Source organism: Panthera uncia, chromosome E1 (genome assembly GCF_023721935.1).
Source record: "Panthera uncia isolate 11264 chromosome E1, Puncia_PCG_1.0, whole genome shotgun sequence".
Lineage (NCBI taxonomy): Eukaryota > Metazoa > Chordata > Mammalia > Carnivora > Felidae > Panthera > Panthera uncia.
In genome coordinates, this window is record NC_064814.1 from 16605085 (window position 1) to 16628072 (window position 22988).

The following is a 22988-nucleotide window of genomic DNA, read 5'->3' on the forward strand; positions in this document are numbered from 1 at the left end:
GTATCTGTCTTTCTCTGTATGGCTTATTTCACTTAGCATCACACTCTCCAGTTCCATCCACGTTGCTACAAAAGGCCATATTTCGTTCTTTCTCATTGCCATGTAGTACTCCATTGTGTATATAAACCACAATTTCTTTATCCATTCATCAGTTGATGGACATTTAGGCTCTTTCCATAATTTGGCTATTGTTGAGAGTGCTGCTATAAACATTGGGGTACAAGTGCCCCTATGCATCAGTACTCCTGTATCCCTTGGGTAAATTCCTACCAGTGATATTGCTGGGTCATAGGGTAGGTCTATTTTTAATTTTCTGAGGAACCTCCACACTGCTTTCCAGAGTGGCTGCACCAATTTGCATTCCCACCAACAGTGCAAGAGGGTTCCCGTTTCTCCACATCCTCTCCAGCATCTATAGTCTCCTGATTTGTTCATTTTGGCCACTGTGACTGGCATGAGGTGATATCTGAGTGTGGTTTTGATTTGTATTTCCCTGATAAGGAGCGACGTTGAGCATCTTTTCACGTGCCTGTTGGCCATCCGGATGTCTTCTTTAGAGAAGTGTCTATTCATGTTTTCTGCCCATTTCTTCACTGGGTTATTTGTTTTTTGGGTGTGGAGTTTGGTGAGCTCTTTGTAGATTTTGGATACTAGCCCTTTGTCCGATATGTCATTTGCAAATATCTTTTCCCATTCCGTTGGTTGCCTTTTAGTTTTGTTGGTTGTTTCCTTTGCTGTGCAGAAGCTTTTTATCTTCATAAGGTCCCAGTAATTCATTTTTGCTATACCAATATATTTAGACACAAATAGCATAGTGATTTGAGAGCCAACATCATTCATTTTATTTATTTTTTTAGAAATTTTTTAGTGTTTATTTTTGAAAGAGAGAGAAAGCAAGGCAGGGGCAGAGAGAGGGAGACACAGAATCTGAAGCAGACTTCAGGCTCTGAGCTGTCAGCACAGAGCCCTCCCTATGCGGGGCTAGAACTCAAGAACCACAAGATCATGACCTGAGCTGAAGTCAGACGCTTAATGGACTGAGCCACCTAGGTGCCCTGAGCCAACATCATTCATTTTAAAAACACAAGAATGAATGGGCGCCTGGGTGGCTCAATCTGTTGAGCGACTGACTTCAACTCAGATCCTATGATCTCACGGTTCACAAGCTCGAGCCCTGCCTGGGGCTCTGTGCTGAGGGCTCAGAGCCTGAAGCCTGCTTCAGATTGTCTCCCTCTCTCTGCCCCTCCCCTGTTCACACTCTGTCTCTCTCTCAAAATTAAACATTAAAAATAAATATTAAATAAACATTACAAAATAAATAAAAACACAAGAACCAGTTGCCTGGGTGGCTCAGTTGGTTGAGTGTCTGACCTCAGTTCAGGTGGTGATCTCATGGTTTGTGAGTTCAAGCGCCACATGGGGCTCACAGTTAGAGTTGGAGCCCCACATTGGACTCGTGGCTGTCAGTACAGAACCCCTTTTGGATCCTCTGTCCCCCCCTCTCTCTGCCCCTCCCTCAGCCACACTCTCTCTCAAAAATAAACATTAAAAAAACCACACACAAGAATAAGCTCTTTATTCTTTTTTCTCTTCTTATAATTCCATTCTATTCCCACAGTTTATGCTACATGTAATTTATTTCCAGATTTAAGACCTATTATTGATAACCTGATCATAACTGTTTGCAACAAATGCATACACACACACACACACACACACACACATAACTCAAAATTTTAAAACTACATTTTTGTAAACTTATCAAGACTTTAAGGGTTACACTTAGTACAGAGTTATTCAAAAGAACATAATTATATTCCAAATTTTTATAGAAACTAAAATTTTATTGGGAATGCATCTATAAAAGGGTATTTTCTTCTCATTAGCTCATGAGTGTGGATGAATATCACTTTTTATTAGAATAAGACAAAGTTTAGCAACACTTTTTTTTTAAATGTTTATTTATTTATCTTGTGAGGGGAAGGGGCAGAGAAAGAGAGAATCAGAATCCCAAGTAGTCTCCTCGCTGCCAGCCGGGAGCCAGTGGTAGGGCTGGATCCAACCAAAGGCGAGATCATAACCTGAGCCAAAATCGAGAGTCAGTTGCTTAACTGACTGAGCCACGCAGGCGCCCTGGGTCAGCAACACTTTTATACCTATTTTTCTTGACTTTTTCATAAACTTAGGCAGAGAAAACTTGTTCCAAGAAATAAGTAGATTGAACACTAAGGGGTTATACACAGCAGTCACTCAACTCTTTCGATTCTGAGTTGTCCAACAATCCACGATGTTTAAAACGATATTTAATGATATCATCTAACAATTCCATACAATTTTCCTTTCATTGTGTTGAAAGCAAAGCAATGGAAACCATTTAAATTACAAAGAGAGGTTACCTAGATTCAGGCCCTTCTCCATTTCAAACTAAGGACACATAGGTCTAGGGCTTGATTAGCTTTTCCCTTAGGCCTTGCTGCAGAGAAAGGATGGAATGAATGGGAACCGACAAAAACTTAGGGCCAAGCAAGTAGGGTGGCTGATTACTGAAAATCAACCCTAAAATCCCGAACATTTATAGAATGGCCAGGAAAGCGCGAGAAGGCCCTTGGGGGACAGGGAGAACAACCCCCCGGTGTTCAAGGCTATGGGCACCAGGAGGAAATTAAGGTGATTCCCATTTGGCACGGGCTGAGCTGACAGGCCGCAGGCACTCAGGTAAAGCAGAATTTACATTGTCTACTGGACGTGAGGCCTCTGGGAATGGCAGCTACAGAGAAGAAGTCAGAGGAGGTCACACAAGAGGTTTCACTCTCAAAGATTTGGCCTAGAACTTGGAGGCCTGCTGCTAAGCTGCTAGCCTGTACGCCACCCACGCCCCCATTCACCCGCACTGCGCCGTTATCTCTCTGACTGACATTTTTGTCAACCAGTCACCTTTAGAGCTGAGAAAGCGCCTGCTCCCCACCCCGATATTGGGCGGGGCAAGTCATTGGAATGACAGACATTTGCGCCAATAGTGAAGAGTTTCAGAAGCTACTGGTGCACTAGCCAATGAAGAGTAGGAACCACTGGAAAGGACGTATCAGGCAGCCAACGGCCGGCGCCACTACGGGGGTCGCGTGGCTTCCGTTCCGAGAGGGCGGGGCGGGGCTTCAAACGGAAGGTGGCTGTGGTCCGAGCCGAAGCAGGTTTGAAACTGGGGGTCGGGCCCGGCAGTCGTTGTCCGTCGCCGCGGCCCCGCTTCCGGGCTAGGCCGTCTCTGCCCGCCCCCGCCCCGCCTCCTTTCGGACCCCTCAGTCTCCGGCCCGGCTCCCGGTCTGACTCGCGCCCGGCCCGCAGCAGCTCGCTGTCGTCCCGGCCCGCACTGCGGCCCCGCCGCCGCCACCATGTCCCTGCACGGCAAACGGAAGGAGATCTACAAGTATGAAGCGCCTTGGACCGTCTACGCCATGAACTGGAGCGTGCGGCCCGACAAGCGCTTTCGCCTGGCGCTGGGCAGCTTCGTGGAGGAGTACAACAACAAGGTGGGCCGGGCAGGGGCTCGGAACCCAGCTGGCGGGGAGCGGGCCCCTGGAGCACTCTTTCCGGGCCGGAGCCCCGACCTCAGGACCCTCCTGCGGACTTGCCTTAGCGCCCCGGAGCGGTTCCTCTGTGTCGGGCCCTGTGCAGAAGCTTTCACGCTCGTTGTCTCATTTAATCCTGGCAGCATTCCTGTGTAGTCAGGAGCGTAATTACCCCCATTTTACTCATGGGGAAACTGAGGCACCGTGTTGTGAGTTGCCCGAGTCAGAAGCTAGCTGATTCGTGGGGGAAACGGCACTCAAACTCGACTTTACACCCAAAAGCTACGCCATTTATCACTCCAGTCTTCCCCCTTCCCGCCGCATTGCTTCAGTTGGGGGCGGACGGGGGAAGAGAGAGAGATGGCTGTGAAGAAAACTACTGGCGCATCAGTTGGTGGTCTCACACTCTTGGCTACGCTAAGTTTCTGTTAGGGCTGTTTACTGTGCAGGCTTCCCCGCCTCCTACTCCCACCCCCAGGTACTATTCAGGGACCACCCCCACCACGCCACCCCGCCCGCCTCTTCTGCCAGGAGCGGGTCACTGCTATTGCTGCCTTATATCTGTCCTCTTCAAAATGATCTCTTTTTGGAAATTTTGGCCCGTGACCGTGATCCTGTCACTGTTTTCTGAAAGGAGAAGGGTGACGTTTTCCTTATCTTTTCTTGGCTTTCATGCCCATTCAGAAGTGTAACCTTGAGTAGTAGTAAGTCTTCCCGGACATCAACAATTTGAAATTTGAGGCTCTTTCATAGAAGCACGGGCAGCAGGTGGAAGCTTTTTAAGCTGACATTGCAGCATAAATTTATTTTTGAAAGTTGTTGAATACATCAGTGGGCAGAGTTTTCTTTCCTTTATCCCTTAATCTCTTCCTTATTGTATTAAACACTGTGATGGGGTTCAGAGCAACAGAAAGCCTTGGCTAGTGGTGTTTAAAGTCTTATATTTATACTCTTGCTGGACACCATGAACACCATGACTTAAGAAGAATGAAACTGTGTGGACGGTGATAGGCATGGTTCAGGGAAAAGAGCCCAGTCGAGTTTGGTTCTGTCTGGTCCACTGACTAGCTGTGGGGTGTTGCACAGGTTAATCTTATTCTTTCTGACCCACAGTTTGTTGGAGGCAAAGAGTTCTTTTTTACACATAAACAAAAAGCATTTGTACATTGTAAGTTTGCTTACAGTTTCCCAGGAGCATTTCTCTAGAGTCCAGGGCTCAGCTTTCCTAGAATCCCCTTGGAGAAATGGACGAAAGCGCTGGACTCTCATTGCTCAGACATAACATGCACAGTTTACACACAAATCCCAGGGACTACACACTCATAGTGAAGTCTACCCATTGTCCACAGAAAGCAGAGAGTCCTGAGCAAAACGTAGTTTTATTTTCTGTAATGGCTGGCCCTTCCTTATGGCCCATAGTGGATAGCAGAATGGAACGGAATTCGAGATCCTGATGTGGAAACTGTGGTAGTAAAATTGAGACCCTTATTATTTAAGAATACATGTTTAAAAGAAAAAATAGTAGAATCTGTCAAAAGGCTTGAGTCTTTTAACGCAAATTGATGTCCCCTTTTTTCTTGCAATATCTTCCAGAGTCAATTTGGGTAAACAGTAGTAGCCCCATTTCTGAGAGGAGGAGCTGAGCCACAGTTAGGCTGCTGGTAGAATCAGTGAAGTAACAGGTCAGACGTTAGTTGCGGAAACTCTGCCCCAAAGTGTGTCCTTTCATTTAGCAACTTACTGGAACTCGTTTGTGCCAGGCTACGCAGGCAGTGTGGGTCTTAGTAGTAAAATGCAAACTAATAATCCTAATAATCACAGGATAAGCAGTTACTTCTGTCTTAACTCCCTTGCATGTTACTGGCAATGCAGTATCTTAAAACTGTTTTTGTGCCCCAGCCTATCTAGGTCAGGGTTCTTAACTTTGTGTGTGTGTGTGCCATGGACACCTATGACAATCTGAAGCTGATAGACCTCCTTTCATAATTATGTTTTCAAAGACACAAAATACATAGGATTAGGAAGGAAATCAATTATATCAAACTACAGTTATCAAAAACTTTTTTTTTTTTTTTTTTTTTTTTTTTTTTAGTGTTTATTTTTGGGAGAGAGAAAGCACCCATGTGTGGGGAGGAGCAAAGAGAGGGAGGAGAGAGAATAGAATCCCAAGCGATTCCATACTGCCAGTGCAGAGCCCCACACACAGCTTGAACTCATGAACCGTGAGATCATGACCCGAGCTGAAACCAGGAGTCGGACACCTAACCAAGTAAGCCACCCAGGCGCCCCTCAAAAACATTTTTTAAAAAGTGGAGCTATAGTAATACGTAGTTGTAAATTAATCCGTTAAAGTACACCATCCAGCGTAATTATTATAATTTTAAAGTAGTAATGAGGGTAAATAACATTTCAGAATGTTTAATTAAAGTGATGTGATATGATAAAAATCTGATTTCTGTCAGTAACAAAGTCAGATATTGATGCGGCTGTGCGTAGCCACCTCCCTTCGTAATGGAAGGAAATGCTAAATTTCAGCCAGAGGTTAGTGAAAATATGAATGTGAGTGATTCAAGCTCAGGGACTTCAAGTTAAGAAACCCTGCTGTAGAGGATCTGTGCCTAGGGACTGATGAGCAGTAAATACCCCTCGAACACAGTGACTTTTAGGCTCAGTTTTAGAGAAAACTTTTATCACAGAGGTGCCACACTTTACAATTTAGAGGAATTTATAAGTTACTGGTTGGAATTTTCAGATCTTTGTTTCCTGCTTGCTGTCAATACTGATTGCCAGCAGAGGGCAAAACAAATGGACACAGCAAATTAGCATTGGTGAAAAAGCCCAGAAACAGCCCTCTTTTTTTTTTTTACTGTGGAGACATTGACATAAGAATACACATTATTATAATTTCTAAAATTTTTGAATTAATGCAATCACGTTTTCCTATAGTAAAATTATTTGTATTTCAACAGAATTAAATTTATTAGCATTTCAAGAACAACTTGGCTTTCAGGTGTTCCATCATCTGAATAAATTTGGGAATTGTTTTAGAGTAAACAATTGAGTTGATCCTATCAACTGTACCTGGAGTAAGAAGTCCCATCATCAGTAGTTGTGTTTCACGTTCCCTCCTTGTGGTCTCTGCTAGAGGATACAGCAGCATTGGTGTTGGAGTGGTGGTTCTCTAAATTTTAGTGTGTGTGTGTGTGTGTGTGTGTGTGTGTGTGTGTGTGTGAGAGAGAATCCCCTGAGGGACTTGGCACATTCCAGAGTTCCATCCCTGAAGTTAACAGACACTTAAGTGATTAAGAAACAGATGGTCCAGATGGCGCTCTAAGAACATTACCCTGGGATTACCTAGGCATCTGCTGACCAGAAGTAGGAATCCTATCTTTTTGCATCTACATTCGCCTAAACATTGATTCTGCTCTTCCATCCCATGCAAAAAGCTCTGTTACTGAATAGCCCCTGGGATGCCTGGGTGGCTCAGTCTGTATGCACCAGATAACCCCTTTGAGGTACTCTGTGGCTAGGTTATCAGTCCTGCCTCTTCCTAGTTTTGTGTGGTTTGAGCAAATTAACCTCTGTGCCTCGGTTTCCTCATCTATAAAATAAAGGTAATAAAATTAAATGAGTTAATATATGTAATGGGTTTAGGAACTCTGCCTGAGACAGACATGGTTAAGCAATGTAGAAATGTTTGCTGTTGGGGGTGACTCAAGTGGTTGAGCGTCTGACTCTTGATTTTGGCTCAGGTTATGATCTTCCAGTTCGTGGGTTTGAGCCCCAGGTCAGGCTCTACGCTGGCAGAGCAGAACCTGCTTGGGATTCTCCCTCTCTCCCCATCTTTCTCTCCTTCTCTCTCTGCCCCTCCCCTGCTCATGCACAGAAGTGCACACATGCTCTCTCTCAAAAAGTAAATAAACATTAAAAAAGAGAAATGTTGGCTATTATTAGATATTACTGTATCTGTAATTGAAATATAATCAAGAAGGGGTGCCTGAGTGCTCAGTTGGTTAAGCATCTGACTTTTGTTCAGGTCATGATCTCGTGGTTCGTGAGTTCAAGCCCCGCATTGAGCTCTGTGCTGACAACTCAGAGCCTGGAACCTGCTTCAGATTCTGTGTCTCCCTCTCTCTCTGCCCCTCTCCTGTGCGCTCGCTCTCTCTCTCTCTCTCTCTCTCAAAGAGAAATAACATTAAAACAATTTTTTTTAATAAAAAAAAGAGAATCAAGGAGAATTATATGGGTGCTAAGTAAATGTGATGTATTTTCCAGAGGAAAGGTACCTCAAAATGTCATTATGTTCATTCCTCTGCCTTTTAAAGACCCAGAGGAAAAAATTTTCTTGATTCCTTTCAACTAAATCCATTTTTGTGGTCTAGAAGCTTCTTGTAGTCAGACTCCAAGTATTGTAATGGTCTAGTTTAAGCCCATTTTCTCTTGTTCTACCTGGGTTAGACATGGTAGTTGATTAAAGAACTCGTGTATTTCTCCTGAGTTTTGAACATATCTGTGGTCTGTAGACAGGTGGTATTTCCCCTGTATTATGGGGAAAGATGGGTAGCAGTTCCTGGGTTTCTGTTTCACTTAGTTGCGTGTTTCAGGGTTGGTTTTGAATAGAGTTGGCAGAGTGATACGGATTTATTTTGCCCTAATATTTAATTAGCTGACCATCGTGCTTTAAGATTTAGTATCTAGAAAGCATTTTTGAGGTTCTGAGGAGAGAAACTGTAGGTATACATGATGCTTTTTGAAGAATACTGATAGTGAATCTGGGTAAGACTACCTTGTACTTGAAATACACATGGGATGAATGCTTGCCTTTTCATCCTGTGTTGATGCCTCTGAGACTTTAAGTAGTTGCTTTATCTGTTTGGCACATGATGATTTTAACTCTGGCATATAAATGTTCATTTCTTAGTATTCATTGCGGCCCTTCAGGAATATCTTCATTTAATTCAACAAATATGTGGGGCGCCTGGGTGGCTCAGTTGGTTGAGCGTCCGACTTCAGCTCAGGTCACGATCTCCCAGTTTGTGAGTTCGAGCCCTGCGTCGGGCTCTGTGCTGACAACTCGGTGCCTGGAGCCTGCTTCAGGTTCTGCGTCTCCTCCTGTCTCTGCCCCTCCCATGTTCATGCTCTGTCTCTCAATAATAAATAAACATTAAAAATTTAAAAAAATAATTCAACAAATATGTATTGAACACACAAGCAGTGTGTTTTGGGCACAATGATGATACTTAGTAACCTTCTGTAGACTTTGTTAGCAGATGTGAGATTGGCAACAAAAAAGAGAAAGTGTTTTAGTACACAGAAGTATTTTGGATACTTAGAATTTTGCAGTGCTCCATCAGTCCCTGGCAAGACTGTCAACAGGGAAATTTACACCATAAAACTCTTCTGGTTTTAACTTCCTCCTTTCTTTTTTCTAGACAGTGAGAGGACTAATTCCTCCATGGGACGACGGGATAAAAGTGCTGCTGCTATATTGCTTTTTGCCCTAACCTGGTTCACACAGGCCTACTGGAGATGCTGTGATTTGAACAAGGAATGAATCTGTGTTCTATAGGTAGTATGGCTTGCCTGAGGCCAGGATGCCAGAGCTGACTGGTTAGCCTCTGAGACAGGAGCCAAAGGGGCACTATGCCAGAATTCATCTTAAAGTTTAACAAGGCAGGACTTCTCTGCAAACATTGATCAATAATAATCAGTCAGGAACAGGCTTGAAGGGAGGACAGATGGAAAAGAACAAGAAAAACTGGCATATTCTCTCAGAATTTTGCTTAGCTGATTTTGGTTATATTAATCACAGAAAATGTTCAATTCACTGGAGTGGTATATTGATTTGCATAACTTGGGGTCTTTAAAAAAAATTACATACATACACACACCTTCACCCTCATGTTCTTGTACTAGCATTGTGTATAATAAAGTGGAATGCACAATTTCCTCCCTCAAGGAGCATATAATAACAAGACAAACATTGCATCTTTAAAAATTTTTTTAAATGTAAGATACATGTAATGTGAATAGTAATTTATGTTGCTATTCATGAAAGCATTTGAAAGTGAAGATGTGGTCATGTCTTCAAGGGGTAAATATTTTATGTTGCATATATGCTTCTTAGGAGACATCTGACATAGTAATGTCCACAGTTTTAAAATAAGTAAAAATGATCTTTATAGCCCTTCCTTTATAGAGGCGTTTTTTTTTTTTCATGCTTGGGGTAAAGTATTGTGAAGCAATAGTTGCAGAAGGACGGGGTGGGAGATAAAAGCTTAATAGGACAGGAAGACTCTGGAGAAAAAGGCACGAGGGTAACCTAAATGTGAACAACAAGATGTTTATGTGTTTTTTTTATTAAAGTTTTTTATTTATTTAAGTAATCACTACAACCTATGTGGGACCCGAACTCACGATCCTGAGATCAAGAGTCTCATGGTCTTCCTACTGAGTCAGCCGGGTGCCCTGACAATAAGATGTTTAAAGTCGGATAATTTTTCCTTACGCCCCCAACAGTAAATGCAGAAGGACAGCAGTATAATGAGGATCCCATGGGTATAGGAAGATGCTGAGAAAGGATATCTTTGGTTGCAGATTTCAAACTCATACAGTTCTCCAGAATAGGATTTTGACAGGCAAGATCAACATTCCTTTATTTGGAACAGTGAGAAGAAGGTGCACAGGCAGGCAGCAGGCACTTCTCCAGACCCCATTTGACCCCTTGGGTAAGAGGGGAGCTAAGCTACACAAGGAGACACATAGACATGCCGTCATCTTTAGAAGCATTACATAAGGCAGGTTGGAAGAGATACTGAATTGTGAGCAGCTGGACTGTTTCTCATCCCTGTTGGCTGGGGAGATGCTACAGGTTCACGTGTTTCTGCTAACTTGGAACATGGCCCTGGCTTCTCTCAGGTTCCCGTAGGAACCTCCTTCAGATCGTATAGGAAGAACTTGTCTCAGTCAAAAGACATCAGCACAAGATCTAGAAAGATAGATACTATAACACAAAAGGAAAATATGGGAAACAAGTGGCAGGTAAAATAGCCTCACTACAAAGATGTTTTTTTACCTCAGATGAAAATTAACGGCCATTCCTGCCACCATGAATTCAGAGAACTTAGGAAAGGAAGGAACTCCAAGCAGAGATACAGGAGATCAGGTAAAATAAGGCATGGTGACAGGAGGAAATGGAACATCAGCAGGTAGAGCCCAGGAAAATAGTGGAAGAGAAAATAAAAGTTATCACAGAATTAAAAGCCACATTGGAAAGAGAATAAAAATGAATATAAACTGCTGAAAAATTAGTGAAGGATAGGGAAGACAGATTACAAAAATGAAATGGAAATAAACAATTAGAAAGAATGTAGTAGATACAGAAAATAAAGAAGATCTGACTTAGGTATAATTGGTGTCCCCGAAGAAAAAGATCACAAGGAAATGAAACACAAAAACTCAGGGTACCTGGGTGGCTCAGTCGGTTAAGCGTCCGACTTCGGCCCAGGTCATGATCTCATAGTTTGTGGGTTGGAGCACCATGTCGGTCTCTGTGCTGACAGTTCAGAGCCTAGAGCCTGCCTTGGATTCTGTGTTTCCCTCTCTCTGCTCCTCCCTCATTCATGCTCTGCCTCTCTCTATCTCTCAAAAATAAATAAAAGTTAAAAAAAAAAAACCAAAAACCTCAAGTATGTAATTAAAGACTTTATGGAAAAAAATGTTTGAAGTAATGAGCTTAAACCTTATCTCAAGGGGCACCTGGGTGGCTTAGTTGGTTAAACGTCTGACTTGATTTTGGCTCAGGTCGGGATCTTGCGAGCCCCATGTCAGGCTCTGTACTGAGTGTGGAGCCTGTTTAAGATGCTTTCTGTTTCTCTGCCCGTCTCCCATATGCGCATGTGTGTGCATGCACACTCTCAAAAACCTTAAAAAAAAAATTCAAGAAAAATGGACACAAAACAATTGGCACTGAAAGCTTTCCTAGGAAAGTTTCTTAATTTTAAGGGTGAAGAAAGAATCTTTTGGGCATCCAGGCAAAACAGTTGAGTCCTCTTGAAGAAAAAGAGAAATTAAATAAGGCTTACCATATTTGAGAATAGAAGGTAATGGAGTAATATCTACAAATCTGCAATTATTATAGATTGCGCCACTATAAATAAATACCTCAGAATATGCTTAATAATATATAAGATTTATATTGTAAAAACAACGCACTTTTTAAAAAGATAACTCAATTTACAAAAATTGTCCACATGTTAAAAAACTTTTTTTAAGTTAAGTGAAGTCAACTGATTAAAGATACTACATATAAGGGGCACCTGGGTGGCTCAGTCAGTCAGTTCAGCGGCCAACATTGGCTCAGGTCATGATCTTGCATTTTGTGAGTTCGCGCCCCGCATCGGGCTCTGTGCTGACAGCTGAGAACCTGAAGCCTGCTTTGGATTTTGTGTCTCCTGCTCTCTCTCCCTCTCCCCTGCTTGCACTCTGTCTCTCTCAAAAATAAACATTAAAGGGGCGCCTGGGTGGCGCAGTCGGTTAAGCGTCCGGCTTCAGCCAGGTCACGATCTCGCGGTCCGTGAGTTCGAGCCCCGCGTCAGGCTCTGGGCTGATGGCTCGGAGCCTGGAGCCTGTTTCCGATTCTGTGTCTCCCTCTCTCTCTGCCTCTACCCCGTTCATGCTCTGTCTCTCTCTGTCCCAAAAATAAATAAAAAACGTTGAAAAAAATTTAAAAAAAAATAAAAAATAAAAAAAAAATAAACATTAAAAAAAAAATTAAAAAATACTGCATCTCAAAACTTAAGGGAAGATGAAGAAACTTAAGCCCAGATATTATGACTTGCCCAAAGTGACATAGATGGTAAAAACAAGGCCAGAATTGGAATACTGTTTGTCACCAGAGTCTTAAATATATACAAATGTCAAAAAAAAATTAAGAGGAAAAAGAATGTGTTGAAAAATGGAAACAGTTGCTCTGCCAGATTGGAATAAAATATACTGGAATTGGTATAGTTATAGCCAGAGAGATTGGTGGAACCCCGTGTTCCAAAGCAGATCTAATATAGAAATGTAGTATGTGGTAAGGTAGAACCTTAATTCACTAGGAAAAACATTAATAAGTTGTATGGCATAATTGGCTGTTCGTCTGGCAGAAATATTTAGAGCCCTCTAATTCATGTTGTCTATGACAGTCAATTCTAGATCAAATGCTTAAATGTTAGGAAAAGTCGCACAAGCAATAATAGAAGAAAACTGACTAGGAAATATGTACTGAGGCAGTGGGGGTAAGCAGAGAAGAAGGCAGTCTTAAGTCATTAAACTCAGAGTCAAGTAAGGAAAAGATTGACAGATTGTGGCACATACAAATAAAGCATTTCTATGTGAAAAGATATGTGGTGGACAAAGTCAGAAGATACATGATAGCCCAGGAGAAATATTTTCAGAACACGACAGGTTAATTTACTTGGTGTGATAGAAACACAGACAAAGTATAAATAGCCAGTTGATAGGGGAGGGAATGCAAGTGCTCAATAAATAGGAAAAAATGCTCAAGCTCACAGTTAAGGCAAATGAGAATTGACTTTGTAATTTTTTTCCTTTCAAATTTATAAAAATTAACTGCTTCTAGTGTTGTTGATGGTATGAGGAAATGAACACTTTTACATATGAAGATAGGAGTGTGAATTGCTACAGCCTATCTGCAAAGTAAATCAGCATCCTTTAAAATTAAAAATGTGCATACCTTGGGGCGCCCACCTGGTTTAGTTGGTAGAGCTAGAGCAGGCGACTCTTGATCTTAGGGTCACGAGTTCAGGCCCCACGTTGGGCATGGAGACTACTTAAAAATAAATAAATAAGTAAAATAAAGCAAGTATTGCATTAAAAAAATAAAAAGTAATAAAATGTGCATACCCTCTAATATAGCAGTCTCATTCTTGGGATTCGCCTCCAGAAATAAAGATAGCAAGCAGTACATAAGCACGTATTACAAGTCATGTAAGAAGTAGTAGTGGCAAAAAAAGGGAGACTATGTACATCATTAGGGGAGTTGTTAACCTACATAGTATGTACATTTATTCTGTGAAGTACTGTGCATTGATTAAAGAATGAGTTGAATCTACATATTGACCTGAGGGGTGTCCATTATTTTGTTAAATTAATGAAAAAATTTATAGCACTGGATATAGTATTTCATTTTTCTAAAAGTTGAAGGAAAACCCTGCACTTAGTGTGTATATATGTTTGAGCATAGAGAAGCAACATACACTAAATAATTGTGATATAATGGGGATGGGATGGGGGAAGTTATTCGCTTCTTTTGTATACCTATACTTTGGTTTTATGTAATGGTCATACATTTTGTAATTCTTACAATCTATAAAAATTATTAAAGAGTGAAATAAACACAATTGCAAGATCATTCAGTTAGAACTTGTAAGTCTGAGCAAGAAAATGGTAGAAGATATAATGGTAAGGGGTTTAGGGTAGAATTTTGGTGTCTAAATTCTATCAGTCACCCCCTTTCCCCTCGGGAGCTTCTTATCAGGGAAGTTATATACCAATAATAAGAGCCAAAGGAGAAATCTAGCCTCGCCCTAGTAATGGCTGAACAAGCACCTCCAATGTGGTGCTATTGCCTGGTAAACTAAGTTGGAGAAATGCAGATTGGCCTTAAAACCCAAGTGAGACTTTCTGCTTTTCCATGTCTAATTTATGGGCAGACCCAACCTGACCTCACCTACTCAGCTGAAGGTGGAGAGAAGCTGGAGAAAGGATGGCCAGACCCATAGTGGGTAGGCTTATTTGTCTCTCCATGTGGGAGCAGGAGGGGCAAGAGAGAGCTGTCGTGCCTGCCTTAACAGAGCAGTCAGGCCCCTGGTTCAGGCTCAGGCTTTGGCCTGGCTCAGGCTTTGGCCAGCTTAGCAATTGGAACTAGTTAAGGGTGGGGATGGAGAAAAAGAACTCACCCTCAGTATTTCTTCCTGTGGGGGACAGGGACAGGAACTCCTTTTCCTATGGGCATAGGTGGACATATGGAGTGGGGCGGGGGGTGTAAAGATAGAGAGTGCTATTAACAGTTTTTTAAGACTATGCCAAAAACCTAGATGAAGCACAGTGTTTTTTTCAAATGTTTTAATTTCTTTTTGAGAGAGAGAGCATGCACGCCAGGGAGGGGCAGAGAGAGAGGGAGACAGAGGACCCTGAGTGTGCTCTGCACTGACAGCAGTAAGCCCATTGTGGGGCTTGAACTCAAAGACCTGTGAGATCATGACCTGAGCCACCCAGGCGCCTCTGAAGCATAGTTTTAAGGGCAAACAAAGTGCAAAACTTCAGTGGAAAAATCTGAATAATTCCTAAGGACTTTCTGAAGAATTGAAAATGTAGTCGAAGATCTATCCCCCAAAAGACACCACCCTCAGAGTTTTATGGGCAAATTTACCAAAGGAAATATATAACAAAGGCACAGTAACCATCCATAAGAGTTCCTATAAATCAAAAAAGAAAAAAGACACAGTTCCATAAAATATACTGGGCAGATGTTTTAAGTTGGTGTTTTTCTAGCATAATGGTAAAGAGCTTGGGTTGTAGGATAGTACTACCTATATTTACAAGGCAGCTTCATGATTGTGGACAGGATACTTACCATCTCTTTTACTCAAGCAACTAGGAAAGTGGGAAGAAGAATAGTACCTACCTCATGAAGATGTTGAAAGGATTAAATGAGGTAGTGCATGTAAAGCATTAAGCATGGTTCTTATACTTGATCCATTGTAAGCACATAGATAATTAACAGTGGTTACTGTTAATCAGAAGTATAAATAGTAAACATGCTCAGCCTCAGGAGTAAAATGGCAAAATACCATTTTTATCCTTCAGATTACCAAAAATGTAAAAGATTATTTTCAGTGTTTTAAAAGTTGTGGAGAAATTGGCACTCTCATATACTGTTCATGAAAGTGTAAATGGAAGCAGACTTTTCGAAAGCTGTTGGATCAAATCTCTTAACTGTGTTTTTAAGCTTAACACACATTATCTCATAGTTTCTGTGGTGTTAACATTTAAAATGTGATGCAACAATTACACTGCTAGTAATCTATCCAATAAAGCATTTGCACATGTGTACAAAGTATTGTTTATAATAGCCAAACAATGGGATATAACCACAATGACTGTGTATGGTTAATTATGGTGTGCCTAACACAGCCTGCTGTAGAAGAATGAGCTAGAGCTGTTATGCTGACATGAGAAGACCTTCCAAGATAAGTTGTTAAGAGCAGGTTGCAGAATACATCTTCTGGTCCAAGCCTGTTTATGTTTCTTCAAACACCCCACAGATACTTATGAATACAAATGCGCAGAGACCCATTTGGAAAGATACCTACCAAACTGGTTTGAGAATAAGTCGAATTGGGGATGGAGCTAACAGGGGACTTTACCACTTCCCTCTGTATTATGTGAATATTCACAGAGAACTTCCATTCTCTTTCATCAGCACATTGTAAACATATGAGCATCTGAACAAAAATGACTCATGAGTAACAGTGAGAGCCAGGTGTTACTCCTGTCAATACTTGGTTGGGGACTGAGCAGAAGAGCTAAAGTCAGGTTAAGGATAAAACACAGGTCTGTGCCACACATGAAGTCTTTGGGGAGATCAGGAAAGCTTAAATCCCAGCCATTACCTACTTCTTCCCTGGGTTAGGAGGTACTGTTGTGCAGAAGTTGTCAAAGCTTGCCAAATTAGTCCCCCAGGAAGGTTCTTAAGAATATCGATTCCCAGGCCCTACTTGACACTTGTTGAATCAGAATCTTGGGCTAGAGTTGGGGGCTCCAGGGATGTGTAAAGCACTCCAGGTAAATCTGGATTTGGCCAGATTTGGAGACCATTGCTGTCTGCAGTACACGCAGAAGTAGGACAGGCCCTGTTTTTAAGGCCTTTACTAAGTGAAATAGCAGAAGACAGTAATGTAAGTGCTTTCATGAGGCAGTATGGGGTTAGTCACCAAATGGATGGTCTAGATCAACACTGAAAGATCACCATACCAGGGAGACCACAGATGGCTTATGAAGGAGCTGGGACACAGTAGTATTATTAAAAGCTCACACGCCAAGTATGGCACTAGCCTAAGTAATTTACTTACAAAGGTTGTTTATATACAGAGTGTTACAAAGAACTCTATGAGGTAGGTGCTGTGAATGTCTTCACTTTACAGATTGGAAAACCAGTTTAACAAAGTTAAGTAACATGTTAACATGGTTAAGGAACATAGTTCCTACAGCTAGCAAGCGGTAGGTAAGGGGCCCTGGATGCCTGATGCCACTGTGCTATATTAAAATTGGGTGGGATTTGAGTTGATGGAAAGGAGGTAGGAGGGTTTTACAAGCATAGAGGACAGTGTAAGGAAAGGAACCTGGAAAAGATGAGAAGCAGTAACTAGGTAAATAGGAGAGCAAGTGTGATAGGCTAGGGCCAGGTGGTAGAAAGTCTTAAATGTCTGGTTAAGAGGATCCTATGTGGCAAATGCTCACAGGATCTGATATTTCGAAGCTGGCGGGAAATCTCTGATGACTTGAAAGGCAGCTTCTAGAAGGGAGTGTAATGTTTTCTCCATTTTGCCGCACGGTAAATATCTGTATGGTTAGAGAAATTGTGTCTCTTGTGCTTGCTGCCATATCCCCAGCACTTAGAATGGCTCCTGGCACCAAGTAGCCATTCATTACAATTTGTTGAATAAATCCATGAATGAAACATTTGGCTCAGAATCTGTATGAGAGACTTATTATTTATTCTGCCCAGTGAACCCCCAAATTTAACTTTTCATCTGTTTTCGCCTCCCTCCCCCACCAAGGCTGATGCCAGTTTTCCCCATTCCATCTAGGATCTTCCTTCTTTATTATTCTCTGCAAAGGTCAGAATTTTAAATTCTGAAGGAACTGTTCATTTGGTCAAAATCCCTCTTGTGGCCATCTCTGGTTGCCCCTTGCCCTTCTCACTACCTGCCACCATAGGGCCCCTAACCTTTCTCAGGTTTCCTGTGGAACTCTGGGCTGAGCCCCCTGCCTGGCAGACAACCTTCCCCGGCGTAACCAGGCCTCATACTCTTACCTCCAAGGCCTTATGGCCTGCTGCCTTCTTAGACACCTTCACAGGGGAAAGCCCATCTAGGTCCTCAGTTTCCTTTCAGGGCTCTGCGGCCTGCCCCAGGCACACCTTCCCAGCCCCATCTGCACTGCTCTCTCAGATGGTTCCTCAGACAGGTTTTCTTGCTGCCACCAGCTAGATCATTTAGTTTGCCACCTTAGTACGCTCATCTGCCTGAGTGCCTTTCCTTTCTTCTTGGCCTCCTCAGAACCCTCCCACGAAGACTGCTCAGATCCTATCTCTACTTTCCTCACTTGCCCCCTTTGAATTATTGCTCTTTCCTCTAAACTGTTACCAATTAACTGTCACAAACAAGCAGCTTATCATGTATTACCTGTGACATCACTTTTATTGCTATCTTAAGGCAGTGTTACTGTGTTTTAGGGCACTGGGTTTTTTCTCCTTTTACATCTTCATACATCATCTATATATGTATGAGCATTAGATGTTCCATAAAAATGAATAGGTTTACTCATCTAGGTTTTTAAAAGTCAGACATGGGTAGCAAGATCTATAAATAGATTCCTTAGGAATCTACAAAGAAAGCTACTAAACTAATAACTAATTTAGCAAAGTTACAGAATTCAAAATTAATGTGCAAAAGTCAGTTGTATTTCTGTATAGTAGCAAAAAAAAATGGAAATGGAATTTTTAAAACAATTTCGTTTATAATAGGATAAAAACACTCAGGAATAAAGTTAATGAAAAAAAATGCAAGACCAGTACACTGGAAACTTCAAAACACTTCTGGGAGAAATGAAAGAAAGCCTGAATACGTGGAGAAATATGCTCTTTCATGGGCCAGATAACTCATTATTGTTAAGAGAGCAGGTTTTCCAAATTGATTTATAGATACAGCATAATCCCCAGCTGAATCTCAGCAGGCTTTTTGTGGAGTTTGACAAGCTGGTTCCAAAATTTACACAGAAGAGCAAATACATGGAATAGCAAAACGATTCTGAAAAAGAATAACAGAGTTGGAAAACTCATACCATCTAATTTCAAGACTTCACTGGAAAGCTACTACAGTCAAGACGATGTGGTACTGGTAAATGGATAGGCATATAGATCAATAGGACAGAATAGAGACTCCACAAATAGACGTGCAAGTACACGGTCAGTGGATGTTCAAAGAGACCAAAGTAACTCAAAAGGAAAAAAGGTAGTTTTCGTCACATGATGTTGGGACAGTCAGGCATTTATACGTAAAAGAAAGTGAACCTTGATTCATACTTGGCACCGTAAAAAGCAATTAACTTGAAATGGGTTACAGGCCTAAATGTAGAGCCTAAAACTATAAAACTGTTAGAAGAAAGCAGAAAAAACCTGTGACCTGAGGTGGGGCAAGGATTTCCTGGCAAGGACACAAAACCATGAGTAAGAAAAGAAATGATAAACTGACATCATCAAAATTTAAAATTTCTGTTCTCTAAAGAACACTGCAAGAAAATGACAGGACAGCCACAGACTATGAGAAGATGCTTGTGGAAACATGAGCGAGGGCTTGCATCCAGAATATGCAAAGAACTCTCAAAACTCAGTACAGAAGAAAACACCCGGTGAATAATGAAGTGGACCTACTCTGTATGATCCAGTAATGGTGGACACATGTCATTATACCTTTGTCAAAATCTGTGGATTGTACAACACAAAGGGTGAACTGTGGACTTCGGGTGGTGGTGATGTGTTGGTGTAAGTTTATCCGTTGAAGAAATGGACCACTTTGGTGCAGGTACTTTGATAGTGGAGGTTGTGTACATGTGTGGGGGCAGGTGGTATATGGGAACGCTGTTCTTTCTGCCCAATTTTTCTGAGTCTAAAAAATCAAGTCTTTTTTATTTTATTTTATTTTTTTAAGTCTTTTTTAAAAAAGAAAATATCTGAGCAGGCTTCAACAAAATAAACAGGGATAGCAAATAAGCAAATGAAAAGATACTGTCATTAGTTACTAGGGTTCAATGCAAATTGAAATACTGCTGCACACCTATCAATGATTTTTTTTTTTAAGCTGGTAATACCAAGTGGTGACAGGGATGTGGAGTGTTTAGAACTCTCCTATATTGCTAGTGGGAATGCAGAACGACATAGCCACTCTAGAAAACAGGTTAGTTTTGTTTTTAATAGCAATGATTGATTTTTTTAATGTTTTTATTTCTTTTTTGAGAGAGAGAACGGGCGAGCAAGTGGGGGAGGGGCAGAGAGAGATGGGGACAGAGGATCTGAAGCAGGCTCTGTTGACAGCAGAGAGCTGGATGCAGGGCTTGAACTCATGAGCTGTGAGATCATGACCTGAGCCGAAGTTGGATGCTTAACTGACTGAGCCACCCAGGCAGTTTGTTTTTTAATAAAGTTAAAACTACATTTACAACACAACCCAGCAAATCTACTCTTAGTTGTCTACTCAGGAAAAATGAAAGCTTGTCTAAGAAGAACTTATACATAAATATTCATAGCAGTATTTATAATGGTCCCAAACTAGAAATAACCTGAAAGTTCATCATCTGGTAAATGGATAAATAGAGTGCTTCCACATGATGCAATGTTTTCAGCAATAAAAGAGAAGACACTACTGATAACACACAGCAACATGGATGAATCTCAGGGGCATCATGCCAAAAGTAGCTAGTCACGAGACTCAGTACTGTATGATTCCATTTGTGCGGTATTACAGAAAGGGCAAAACTAGAGATTAGTGGTTGCCCGGGGCTTAAGAGTAAGGGATTAACTGCAGAGGAGCCCGAGAAAACTTCTTGGGGAGATAGAAATGTTCTAGATCTTAATTGCTGTGAGGCGTTATCCAGCTGTATACCTTTGCAAATGTATACATTCAAAATCATTGAACTGTACACTTAAAGTGAATTTTATTGTATGTATCTGAACTTAAATAAAATTCTTTTTTAAACAAGAAATGGGCAGAAAGACACTGGTATCTAAGACTGAAGTCAGGCAACATTAGAAGGAATTCTGTTTTTCTGCTGTGTGGTTGGTGTTTATCCACTTATTATGGATCTTTACCAAAAATTCCCCATTCCATCTTCCAGTTGGTGGGAGTTCATAAACAAATGTATAATGAGTGGCATTTCTCATGGAGCAAGATTGAGTTTGACAGCAAAGAATGGAGATTAATACTGGTCCATATCCACTCTAAGAAAAAGTAGCCCAGAAATCAGGGGACTTGACCATCAATGACAACCTTTTTTTTTTTTTTTTAAGATTTATTTATTTTTGAGACAGAACGACAGATTTCCTAAGCATGCTCTGTGCTGACAGCAGCAAGCCCAATGTGGGGCTCGAACTCACAAACTGTGAGATCATGACCTGAGCCAAAGTCAGATGTTCAACCATCTGAGCCACCCAGGTACCCCTGCAACCATTTTATGCCAGTTACAGCCGTTTGGGTTCTTGAATGCTTGTTTGACACATGTTTGTGCATAAGCACATTACTAGCCAGGTGTTGGGAGATGGGGGGAAGGATTTGATGTGTTTGACACTGCACCAGAAAAACAAATGTTTACGTGGCTCAATTTGGTTGTTTTACAGGTTCAGCTTGTTGGCTTAGATGAAGAGAGTTCAGAGTTTATTTGTCGAAACACTTTCGACCATCCTTACCCCACCACAAAGCTCATGTGGATCCCAGACACAAAAGGTGTCTATCCAGACTTACTGGCAACAAGTGGCGACTATCTCCGTGTGTGGAGGGTAAGCAGGTGCTCAGTTAGCAGCCCGACCAATGGGCTTTCTTCATGTCAGCTGTTACTAAGCCCCATGGAGTCACAGAGAACAGACTGGGGTTGGAGGCAGCGAGTGTCATTGTAGCCCGGCAGAAACCAAAGGTAGTGGATCTGGAATGACCTTGTTTGGCTCAGCAGATTTCTTAATAAATCTAGCCAAGATTCTTTGAAGTCCTGCTGCAGTCAGGCTCCAGTCAGCCCTGGAAACTTGAGGCTCAGTTAACCTGAGGAAATGAAGGTAAACTTCTGGGGGTGGGGTGGGGTGGGCGGGGCTATCTGAGCCTTCTTATTCTGTCTGTAGCCAAGATATTTTTGAGTAAATTAGAAACAAAGGTGGGCCATTGATGCTAGTAAAGTATATGGTTGGATTGTGGAGCCTCCCCTCTCTCAGCCAAGCTGGTCATCAGCAGCATCTCTTCTAGCCTGGAGGTATAGTGCCAGCCAGGCAGGGTACAGAGATTCTGGGTTGGGCAAGGTGAGAAGACCTGTCCTCTAGGAAAATCGGGGGGTGAAAATTTGGAGAACAAAGCTGGGCAGAGGAAAAAGCTTGGAAAGAATTAGTGTTCAGGGAGTTCCTCTGGAATTTATTACTCTGTATGTTCTTCCCCTGTGTCTTCTGTTTAGTAAGGTATTGTCTAAACAGAGCTTTTAAAGGTTTTCTGTGAAGATAAGACTAGCTGATTTTTAAAAATTATTGTTCCTTCAGGTTGGTGAAACAGAAACCCGGCTGGAATGTTTGCTAAACAATAACAAGAACTCCGATTTCTGTGCTCCTCTGACCTCCTTTGACTGGAATGAGGTGGATCCTTATCTGTTAGGTAAGGGAACAAGGGAGTGCATATTCCAGTTTGAAGAAGCAAAGATACATTTCCTCAGATATAACACTAAGCCTGAGGTACCTGCATGTATCCTAGATGGGGCCAAGACGGAAAGAGGCAAAATATGGAACGGGTCATGAATTCTTCATGTGGAGCGAGCTTCCCATGTGTGTATATCTAGTCAGCAGAGTCTAAGGTCCTGGGATAAGGATTAAATACTTGATTCTTGTTGGCTCTGCTGGCACCCTTCTCATGCTAGCAAGTATCCATGGCATGTCCTCTCCTGGGCTAAACAGAGGAGTAGGTGCAAGGAGGGAGGCCTCACTCTTGTCAGCCGTTGACTTGCACTGGCTGTTTCTAGGTACCTCCAGCATTGATACGACTTGTACCATCTGGGGGCTGGAGACAGGGCAGGTGTTGGGCCGAGTGAATCTTGTGTCTGGTCACGTGAAGACCCAGCTGATCGCGCATGACAAGGAGGTAATGATCCCATTCCTCTTCTGCTTTCCTCACCCGCTCTCTTGTGAGCTGCCTTCAGTTCAAGGTCAGACCGTTCTCTTACTATTCTACATAGTATGTGGAAAATCATAATAGAATGCCAATGTCTTCCTGTTGGATTAAAAATGGTAATGTTTCAAAAATAGCAGTGAGCGACCCTTGTAAACTAATGTTTGTGTGGGGTTTTTTTGACTGATATAAACAACTTAATCTGCCATGTGTAGTTTTTTGTGCCAGA

At 41.9% G+C, this 22988-nt stretch overlaps 1 protein-coding gene across 2 annotated transcripts in view; it reads left to right on the plus strand.

The window, feature by feature from the left end:
* The first annotated feature begins 3141 nt into the window (after window positions 1-3141).
* The window catches only part of DCAF7 (DDB1 and CUL4 associated factor 7), a 30744-nt gene continuing 10897 nt past the window's right edge, over window positions 3142-22988 (plus strand). For both annotated transcript variants that reach the window (XR_007459129.1, XM_049636328.1), the window contains exons 1-4: window positions 3142-3524; window positions 21244-21402; window positions 22141-22252; window positions 22614-22732. Coding sequence is in view for 1 of the 2 variants with exons in the window: in XM_049636328.1 (XP_049492285.1) it covers window positions 3387-3524; window positions 21244-21402; window positions 22141-22252; window positions 22614-22732 (528 nt within the window). In the remaining variant the exon portion in view is untranslated. The remainder of the gene's footprint in view (window positions 3525-21243; window positions 21403-22140; window positions 22253-22613; window positions 22733-22988) is intronic.